The 10,778-nt window shown below is 33.0% G+C and overlaps 2 protein-coding genes across 4 annotated transcripts; both read right to left on the bottom strand.

The window, feature by feature from the left end:
* Nucleotides 1-321: 321 nt before the first annotated feature.
* On the bottom strand, nt 322-2,728 carry LOC107630542 (FCS-Like Zinc finger 8-like). Of its 3 annotated transcripts, XM_088509831.1 has the most exons (7): nt 2,390-2,728; nt 2,102-2,228; nt 1,536-1,709; nt 1,394-1,469; nt 1,055-1,301; nt 674-963; nt 322-598 (listed from the first exon to the last, which is right to left on the bottom strand). In XM_088509831.1, the coding sequence occupies exons 5-7, from the start codon at nt 1,076-1,078 to the stop codon at nt 496-498; spliced, it is 417 nt and encodes a 138-aa protein (XP_088365957.1). In that variant the 5' UTR covers nt 1,079-1,301; nt 1,394-1,469; nt 1,536-1,709; nt 2,102-2,228; nt 2,390-2,728; the 3' UTR covers nt 322-495. The 3 variants fall into 3 exon arrangements, with proteins under 3 accessions (XP_088365957.1, XP_088365955.1, XP_088365956.1); XM_088509829.1 differs by having other exon boundaries at nt 674-1,301; XM_088509830.1 differs by having other exon boundaries at nt 674-1,301; nt 2,406-2,728.
* A 4,772-nt stretch (nt 2,729-7,500) lies between these two features.
* LOC107630541 (CASP-like protein 1B1) lies at nt 7,501-10,553 on the bottom strand. Its single transcript, XM_016333716.3, has 3 exons — nt 10,297-10,553; nt 9,789-9,912; nt 7,501-9,210 (listed from the first exon to the last, which is right to left on the bottom strand). Exons 1-3 carry the CDS (start codon nt 10,551-10,553, stop codon nt 8,965-8,967), a joined length of 627 nt encoding a protein of 208 aa, XP_016189202.1. The 3' UTR covers nt 7,501-8,964.
* Between the last annotated feature and the right edge of the window lie 225 nt (nt 10,554-10,778).

Genomic DNA, 10,778 nt, shown 5'->3' with positions numbered 1-10,778 from the left:
TGTTATTGTAGACAGTTTTTACATAAATATCTAACTATATGCTACTACATAAATGAGAAATGTTTAACTCAAACTACATCCTATTTCAAAATTTATACCAACACATGTCCTTGTTAATATAGAATTCTAATTCTTTTATAGTATTATTCACCTTATTATTATTGGTATTATTATTACTGTAGAGTGTAAAATACTTTATAAACAAAGACAGTAGAGACTAGAGTGTAAGGTGAAGCTATAGATAAGAGTATAACACAATAATCATCACTACCATATTTGAATTGAAGGAAAAAAATTGTGGCAAGCCAAGAAATCCCCTAATTCATGATTTCAACAAAAATCTCCTCTAGCTTAACCTTTTAATTCAAACCCCCAACTCTATTTTCTACAGATACAATTTCTATATATATAGTTTAAACCTAGAAATTAAAACTGAAAATGGAAGAGGAAGTTGATTATTATTAATGGTTGAGACTTGAGACTTGGTGAGAGGAACTAAGTCCCATAAACAGCCTCTTCAGCTTCCAATTTGTTGATCTCTTCCTCCATCAGCATCCCCTGGTAACAGCATTCATTGTTGCAAAATGCTCTCTCACCCCTGAACATTGATTGAATAATTAAATCACTTGGCAAACTAAACTAAAGCAGTATTTGTAATTAGCATTAGACATACCTGTACATGTAGATGTCTTTACCATGCCCAAGATTCTTGTTACAGATAAAGCAGACAGTGAGAAAGGAGTGAGAAGGATACCAAGTAGAAGCATCTAGCTTGGGTGAGACAGAAGGGGTACTCTGAATGATGCAGTTATCGAATATGTGAGTGTTCCTTGGGTTAGGACAATGGAAAATCATGCATGTGTAGTCCTCAAAGAGTTCCATCAGTTCCAACTCGCTGGCAGATACACACCCTTTGAACACCCTCTCACCTTCTGGTGGTAAGGGAGGAATTTGAATCTTCAGCTGTGAACCAAACACCATCATTCTTAAAAAGCGAAACATTTTCTAAACATTTCTAAACATTTATCTAAAGTCATTTCTAAACATTTATTACTTCAGCCATTGGCATAATTGACATTGGCTGGCCATCCTGGAAACAAAAGAGTCCACCATTGAAATCCTTGCCATAATTATTTAAATAGCACACTACCTTTGATGAACAAAAGTTGTCAGCAATAGTATTAAATAAAATTCAATAAATGAGAGTAGTGGAAAATAAAATCCTGACTGCAAAGTGCCGCTGTTTCAGATAGGGTCTGTTATCATCACTATGCCACCCAATGTTTGCACCTCTCCTCCAGCTATTTGATGATTCATAAATACAATAAGGTAAAGATTGTAAAAGAAGTAACAACCAACAAGCAATTGATAGTCCTTAAGATAGAGTAGTAACCTGATTAAAGCGGTGAATTCAACAAAGCGCTTGTATTGACAGTTGAAAAACTCCTCTAGCTTGTCTTTCAACCTTTCTGTGAAGAAATTTGATTGAGATTGAAAATTTTGATGAAGGGAAAGATGATAAAGAAAGAGAGTACCTCGGATGGGAATGAAGGGAATGAGGAAGTGGTAAGAGTTGGTGGCAATGAGATGGGAGAGAGTGGTTGAGAAGACATTTTGTCTATAACCAACAGTGCTTCTACTCTTGTGTATGAATTCTAGCTCCTAAAAGCAAGTTGGGGCCAAGCTTTGTATATCCCAAATCAAGACTCCTGAGTTGAAAAGGAGGAATCCATGGATTATTGAAATGGTATTTTAAAGATGTATTGTGCATCAACAAATCTTTCAAGTTTGAGAGTTTGGAAAAGTGCTCTTCGAATATTGTTTCGAAAAATGAATTTTCCCAAATATCTAGACATTCTAATGACGTCACCTAAATTTGAAGGAATGGTTTCATAGAACAAGTTTTAAGAGAAATCAAGAAACCGCAGGTTTTTCTTTTGGACTATCCACTCTGGAATTGAGCCATTGAAATAGTTACCGAATAATTCATACACATCTAGAAGGCTATTGTCAATGAGCAGCTTCTTTAGTTCAAGAGCAATTTTAATAGCTACATGATTCGGAATCTGCAACCAACAAGCTAATCACAAATGATACTAACCAAATCGAATCCACATTGCAGCATTAAATCCAGTCTATAAGGGCAAGTACAACACTTTTCAACACAATCCAATCTCAGTCCTATCCACATAGTAGTGATCCACATTATCACCCAACCGCACCTTCACCTATAAGCATAAAACACAACGGAATCGATATTCACATTATAGAAGCAAATAAACCAATTGAAACTGAACAAAAAATAGATTCCAAAATGATTGATTATGTGCATTCATGCAATGAAGAAAATTTTCGATATCTATATTGAAATTGAGGTTTCAAAACGGACCTTAACAAAATCATACTTGGAAGAAGCATTGCGGGAAGAGAAATTATTTTTGGAGGAGAAGCTTTGCTTTTCGTCGCTTTCTTCGCCGCTGGCGGGGATCGAAGGCATGGGTTCTTTCTCAAAAGTTACCGTGTCGCGACTTAAGGAGACACATCGACAGAAGAAACAACGGGAAAAGAAATTGTTGAATCACGTGGTGGTGGCGTTAGCATCAAGTAGATGAATGGCTGTAGCGGTGGCGGTGGCAATGGCGGTAGCGACGGCACGGCGACGACGACGGCTGTAATTTAGGGTTTCCATTAGGTTTTGTTCACAGTTCACTCTCCATCTCACTCAAAGCTAACCTTGTTTGCATCTTTAGTATGGGTTTTGAGTGTTTGTTTGAGCCTTTAAAATACTGAAATTTTTATTTTTGGGAGTTTTGTAAATTGTCACAAATAAATAATGTTAGGGAGGTTTTTAAAAACTTCCACTATAAAACCTCCATCAATTAATAAGAATCTTGTAGTGTCATTTTGTCATTCCAACGATTTCCATCGAAGAGATTCAATTTGAAATTTAATTTGATCTTGAGCCATCTTCAACTAATTTCTCTTTAAAATTGTTAGAATAATTATCATGAGAAGATGACAAAATTTAATTTCATTCTGTTCAATACACGATTAGATTGTTGTCGTTAGGAAAATATTTACCCTCACACGGAATTGTTGTTTGATTGATAACGATTCTCTTTTAAGTTACAATAAACCTTTTAATTTGTTTACCAGCAATTTTAAAAAATTACTTTCCACTCTTTACATACATTTGAATACAATTTTTTTAATTAATATAATAATTTTTCTTGTATTTAATATACTGAATAAGGAATATATATATATATATATATATATATATACACTTAAGACTTCAAAGTTACGTTCTGCGTGATGAAATGATGTGGTTTTTCACTATGTATCTCTAAAAAATACAATATACTATTATTCAAACATTAAGGCTATGTTTGTTTATGTAACGTTTGTTTTAGTGAATATATCCATCAAAATATAGACATAATGATATGTATATAATATTTATTTGATGAGACACAAAATTATGAAAAATACTACAAACAACTACCATAAACGACATGTATTCTGTATTTTTGAAAAATATTAAGACAAATAAAAATTTGAGACACTAATTTTTGTGTAATTTTTTTTTTTAGTATTTTTCTCTCCACTCTTTCTTCATCTTCTCATTCGCGAGTAGTCTTTCTCAGCCTTCTACTATTGCTGGCTTTAGGTTTCAACAGCGCCAACTTTCAATCTCTGGCTATTCTTCTTTTTCAAAGTTTGTACAACTCTCTCTTTCTATGTTTTGTTTTTCTTCTCGTTCCCCTTCAAGATCTTGGCAATGATGGGAATAACCACTGATTCAGCATCAAGGAATGACCACAGATCTATGATTCTGCCTCTCCTTTCCTCTTTGCATCTTTGTCGTCACCTCTATCCTTCAATCTTTCGTTTCTCCTCAGATGTCGTCTTTGTCGTTTGATTCTCTTTATATTTGTTTGAATTTTTTATTTTTATTTTTATTAAAAAAATTGAATCTTTGTATTTTTTTTATTTGAGATGAGATTGAATTTGATTTAGATTTGTGTAAAAATAAAAATTCATGCTTCTGAAGTGAAATAGAACTTGATGCATGAAGACTTGAATCTTTTGCCTTTCTACTATTTTTCATTTGGGATGAGATTGAATTTTTTTTTTTTGTTAATTTTACATATTAAATTTAGTTTGAATTTTGATTTTTTTGTTTTTAAATTTAGTTTCAAGATGTTGGTGATTTTTTATAACTTTAAAAGAAGACTGAGAAAAGTAAAAATGGTGGTGCTGTTGAAATAATGAGGATAAAGTTGATATTTTACTATAAAGTGTTCTGTTCTGTCTAACTTACGAAACAAAACATAAAATGTCAATGTACTCTATGTACTTTTGTGTCTATGTACTCTTTTGTATTTATATCTATGTCTTTATTAAATTGAGACAGTAACCAAACACAATCTTACAGACACGGGACATTGAGATAGAGACACAGAGACACAAAATTATATTTAGCAGATGTGATATGGACAAAGATATTATATCCAAAGACACTGAATTAGTATATTTTGTGTGCAGATAGAAATGACACAAAGACTTTAAGAAGAGATATGTAAAACCCAAATAATTAATATATAATTAACTCATAAATTAAAATTTATTCTACAAAATTAGAAATGTTATTTTTATGATTTAATATGATAGAGGTAATTAAAATATGAATTTTGACACCAATTTTAAAAAAATTTAGCCCAAAATTGGGCCGAACGAGCCAAATCAGGCGAACCGGGACCATATTAGGCCAACCTAGTCACCTAACTGAAATAAGCTCAGCTCATTTCTCCCTCCTTCTTGATGCATGCTGCGCTAAAACACTCAAAAGGAGGGAAGGGAAGAACAAACCCTTGGTTTGATTCAATTTAACATAACATTTCACTCCGAGCTCCGATCGCTGCACAATTTGTGGCCACGCGACCGCAGCGTCAAGCTCTACAAAGCCCACAAAATTGTTTAAGAGGTAAGCCACGAAGTCCTTCTAGTTTTTTGAGCCCTTGATTTTTGAATTTTTTGGATAAAGGTGTTGAGATTTTGAATTCTTTGATGTTATATGATCCAATTAGCTTGAGAAGAACGCTTAATCTTACCTCGTTAGTCCATGGGTACGGTAAAAATTCTTAATCCTATTAAAGTTCTTGATTTGTTGTGTTTGGGTATTGAGTTTGTATGTATGGGTGTCTATGATGTGTATTAGGTAATATATATAATAAGTTTGGAGCTTGATTGAGATTTTGGAAGCTTGGAAGTGGAATTGTATGCTGAAAAATCTTTTGGTGAGGTGTTGAGTTCTTGAAAGCTTGAGGAAAGGTGAATTGGAGGTGTTCTGGGTTTATTGGAAAATCGGTCAAGGTATGGTTTCGGTTTCTCGTATCTAAAATGTAATGTAATGTGAAAATTTAGGCTAGTGACCCTAGGATAGGAATTAAATTTATGATGTTGTTGATTGGTTGAAATTGATTGTATTAATGATGTGGTTATTAGTTTTTGAGGATGTAATTAATATCCTTGTTGATGATGCATGTGCTTGGTATATGATGATGATTGGTATATGTAAAGGTTGATTGGAAGTTGATATTGTACTTGATATGGATATTTGATGATGTATATTAAATATTGTGGAATTGGAAGTATTGGATTGGAATTTGATGAAAATAGAGAATTGGTAGGATGATCGATATGTATTGTATATTGTTGAACTTGAAATATTGAGTTGAGATCTATGAAGGATGCTGAATTGGTAAGGGTTTGGGTTGATTTTAAAAAGGGGTTGAAATTAGTATGTTTTAAAAATGGAGGTTTTGTAGAGTTTTTACAAAACCTATGATTTGGACACAACTTTGGCGGAGCATAACTTGGTCCCCGAACCTTTGATTTGTATCAAACTTGTTTAGAAAGAAAATTTGATTCGAGATATTTACGCCGTTTAAAGAACGATTGAAAAATATTTTAAAATGAAAAAGTTATGCTCGTCGGAGTTCGGAGTGCAAAACTGAAAATTCTGCAGCATTCAGCATTTTTCTATTTTGCAAAGCTTGCGTACGCGACTACTGCACGCGACGTGTCCAACCTCTTCGGGTTGGGCGTCTCATGTACGCAAGCAAGGTGTTGGCGTATGCGAGGAAGCAAAAATGCATGCCCACGCGTATGCGTGGCCCACGCGCACGAATGAGGAAGGAAAAATGCACGCCAATGCGTACACCTGGACCATGCGTACGCGTGCCCCTGTCTTTCAGCAAACTTAATTTTGTGTTAAAACCTAATTTTGAACCTCTAAACCTATATTTTTACTCTTTTAAACCCCAAAACTTAATTGTATGTAGAGTTGTGAAAAGAAGGTAGGGAGGAGTGGTAACTTGGAGATGAAGAAGTTTAAAAAATGAATGAATGAATGAATGTAAGTGAAAATGAATGACGAAGTATTACTGAAATATAATTGATAATTAATTGAGAAAGCATAAAAATGTGGCGAGTATGTCGGAGATGCATATATGAGTAATGAATAAATGTGGTAAATGAATTCATGAGCAGATGTTTTATACACTTTTTGGCATCATTTTCATATAGTTTTTAGTGTGTTGTGTTTAGCTTTTATTAATTTTTATAGGTTTTAGTGTTAAATTCACATTTTTGGATTCTACTGTGATTTTTTGTATTTTTGTATAATTTCAGGTAATTTTTGGCTGAAATTGAGGAGCTGGAGTAAAAGTCTGATTCAGAGACAGAGAAAGCACTGTAGATGCTGTCTGGATCTGACCTACTTGCACTCGGAAGAGCTTTTCTGGAGCTTTAGAAGTTCAAATGGAGCATTCTTAACGTTTTGGTTGTCACAAGTAACAAACTCCTTAAAATTGATAACCGAGTATTTAACCTTGGGTCGTCTTCTCAAGGAACTGTAGGGAAGTATGTTCTTATTATTGGTTATGGAGATTGTAAAACTGGGGTTTCAAGAATGAGGAACGAGTAATTTAATGACAAGTAAATTAAATGGCAATTGAAAATAGATAAATACTGTAAAGCAAACTTTTGGCAAGGTATGAGAAATTAGAGGTTCTATCCTAGCTATCCTTAGCAATGATGATGATGGTTGAATCCTAATTCCACTTTGTTAACCTTTACTAAGATAAAGGAAGGTCAAGGGATTAATTGGTTTGATCTTCGAATCCTTTTTATTTCCTAAAAAAAGATTGGGATTATAGAAGTTCAATTCAATTAAAAAAGATAACAATTATCAATTATGCTGTTGAATTGGATAACTCATGAGTTACTGATTTCTTAACCAAGACCAAAAGGAGAAAAATAAATCTACTTGGAATAAAAATGTCTTCAGAGTAAAAGTAACAATAGCATGAATAAGAGAAATCAATATTAAACTGAAATACCTCAAATAACATTAATTCAAATAATCTGTAACATGAAAGGATTCATAAAGTAGCTTGCAAAAGTAAATAAAAGGAATATTGAACCTGATCAAAAGAGATAATCCTGAAAGTGAATAAAAATCCTAAATATAAACCCTAATCCTAAAGAGAGAGAATCTCTCTCTAAACTGAATCTAATTCATGGAAAAGTAACAATTGGCGAGCTCTCCCTAAATGGATGCATTCCCTCACTTCATAACCTCTGGTCTATGCCTTATGGACTTAGATTTGGGCCAAAAAGGGCTTCAGAAATCGCTGGGAGCGTTTTCTGCAATTTCTGGTGCGTGGCCTCTGTCACGCGTCCGCGTGGGTCACGCGGTCGCGTCATTCGGAGCTTTTCTTGCCACGCGGTCGCGTCAGTCATGCGACCGCGTCATGTGCGTTCTGCTTAAGGCGCGCGGTCGCGTCAGTCATGCGGCCGCGTCGCTGCTTCTTCGCACTTGGCACGCGATCGCGTCGTCCATGCGATCGCGTGGATACCAGTTTCTTCAAGGACTCCGTTTTGTGCTTTCCTTCCATTTTTGTATGTTTCCTTTCCATCCTTTGAGTCATTCCTACCTTAGAAGATCTGAAACTACTCAACACACTGATCACGGCATCGAATGAAAATAAAGGTAATTAAAATAATTAATTTTAAAGTATAGGAAACATGTTTTTCACATACATCACATAATAAGGAAGGAGAAGTTAAATCATGAAATTAATATGAATATGTGGGTGAAGGATTGAATAAATCACTCAAATTAAGCACAAAATATATCATAAAATATGGGTTTATCAATCGTCGTGTCCAAATTTTAAAGAAGCCATGGACTTAAATATCCATAAACCAACCAAAAAATTAGACGTCAATTTATCCTTTTCCTCTAAATTTTTAAATATCTTTGATCCTATTGCTATACTTTAGTACCACTTGAACCGACCGTCTGGTTCTTATCTTTGCCTAATTTATAAAGAAACCAAATTATTAATAATTCATCGCATGTCTGAACAGTAGTGCATATAAGGCGACTCAGAAAGTTGCATGATATTAAAAGTTTGGCTAAATTTCTTAAATAAGTTCTTTTGAAAAAGGAGATTAAAATATAAAGACTTTTATTAATAACAACTTTTAAATAAGTTATTTGTGTTTGGAAAGTTATTATAGAAGTCCTTGTTTTAAAGTTGTGCATTAAATAGGAGTAATAAGATAGATTTTGAAAATAGGAGAAATCATATTTTTTAACTTCTTCAAAAGCTCTTAAATAACTTTTTAAAAAGTTAAAAGTTTATCTAAAAAATTGTACCAAACACTATTAATGTAACTTTTTATAAGTCAAAAGATAAAAAAAAAAAAAAAAAAAAGTAGCTTTTGGAGTTTCCAAACGGTCCCTAAACCTTTTTTTATTTGTGCATCGGGTAGCATTCAAACAGGAAACTAAAGTCAACCTGACAAATATTAAGAAGAAAGAAAGTAAAAAAGAAAGAAATAAAAAAAAAGAAACAGAAATCTTTTGTGTAACTACTGTGATGTTAATTATCAGTTAAGGATCAGAGCATGGTTAATGCGATTTGGCTTGAGGAGCTTGATGATAGACATGACTGTAATTATCAAGAGGATGATGAAGCCAATGAAAGATGGTATAAGAGCAGCACCACCTCTGTCACAATAGGTTTCGAATTTGTCACATATCTTATTCCATCGTGCATGAGAATTGCCATTCCTTCCCAACATTGACATGAATGTTGCAGCACCATCTCCAGCTGATGCCAAAGCCACAACCATCTTCCCCACAAAACCATAATCAAATATGGTTATCGTAAATTATATTAGTAATTTAAATGAGAGATTCTGTAGCATTTGAGTTGCACAAAATTAAAAGAATTGAATTTCAAAAATGCTGTGTGAACACTAAAAATTGTCCGTCAAATCAACTATCATATATTAACTTATTTTGAATGCGTATTTTATATTTTAATATGTATTTTTTATAATTGATTTTTTTATACATTTAACATGATTTATTTAATTTTGATATGCTACTCATCAACGTATTTTATAATATCTAATTATATATTATCTCCAGAGATATATCCACATTCAAGAGGAATAATTACATAAAACTTCTTATTATGTTTATATATGACTCATCAGCTAAATTTTCTGAAATTTTTGGTCACGTATGTCACATATTTATATATGTATTTAACTATGTGTCCTATTTTTTCTTTTTAAAAGCTGGTAGAAAAATTCAATAATAGTATAAATTCCTTTTCTCTAGTAAATATAGTATAGAATTCTTATATTTTAACAGTCAAAATTAATCTCAAAACAAAAATCAATAAGAGAAATTTGTTCAGTACCATATCTAATATTGCAATTAATGCAAGCCGGAGTGCCTTGTAATCATATCGGGGTCCTAATAAATCCACAGCTATCATCACCAAGTTATGGAGACAAGCGTTTCCATTGGCTATAATAAAGAACCTGTATCACAACCAATAATTTGATTATAGTTGATCAATAATAATGTCTAACATTTTGGGGTATGTTGCAAATAAAATCTTTGAACTTGTTCATGCTCAAAATGTATAATTTAGTTTTCTAAGGTTGTCTGTCAAATGGTATAATTTAATCTTTTAATTTCACGTGGAGATTATTTGTATTTTTCCAATATTATTTCAGTAGTAGTTTAGAAAATTGTCAAGACAGAAAAAAGAGAAATATTAGTGTATTTAACTTGTATTTTTATTTTTAATATTTTTTATTTTTATCATTTTTTCTTTCACAAAAGTCTAAAAATAAAAAATACTAAAATAAAAAAAGAAAATAAAAATACAAACAAACTCACATCTACAGTTGAGAACTTACACAAAAGCTGGAGTTTGGTTAAACTTTGCGGTAATAGTGGTAGTTATAGGAGTGGTACCAAGCGTAGCAACTACCAAATTTTTTGTCTGTTTATTGAGTGTCATCACAATTGTGGCAGAAGCAGTGGCCAAAACTGAAACCACCCTAAGGGACAAAAGGACCCAGTCCTTCTTTGCCTTTGTCTCATTAGTAATTGATGATGAACTGAAACCAAGCTCTTCTTTCTCTCCGTTACTCTTATTACCTGTTGAGGCCATTGTGAAGCAAGCACTTTATGAGAAAGTGATGGGTGATGATATATATATGCACATGTGTTAGGGACAGACAGTTAAATTGATGTAACTTATCATTTGTCAAGTCAAAGAAGCCAAGTGTTGTCTGTTGTATGTGTGTAACGGTGAATTCTTTGGGTGGGGTAACAACTGAACTTCTGGTGGTTGTTGGTTGGTCAGAAATATGAGAAGTTGCCCTTATGTTACAAC

Source organism: Arachis ipaensis, chromosome B3 (genome assembly GCF_059453495.1).
Source record: "Arachis ipaensis isolate K30076 ecotype BB chromosome B3, ASM5945349v1, whole genome shotgun sequence".
In the NCBI taxonomy this organism is placed as follows: Eukaryota; Viridiplantae; Streptophyta; class Magnoliopsida; order Fabales; family Fabaceae; genus Arachis; species Arachis ipaensis.
This window is presented reverse-complemented; position numbering and strand designations above follow the sequence as displayed.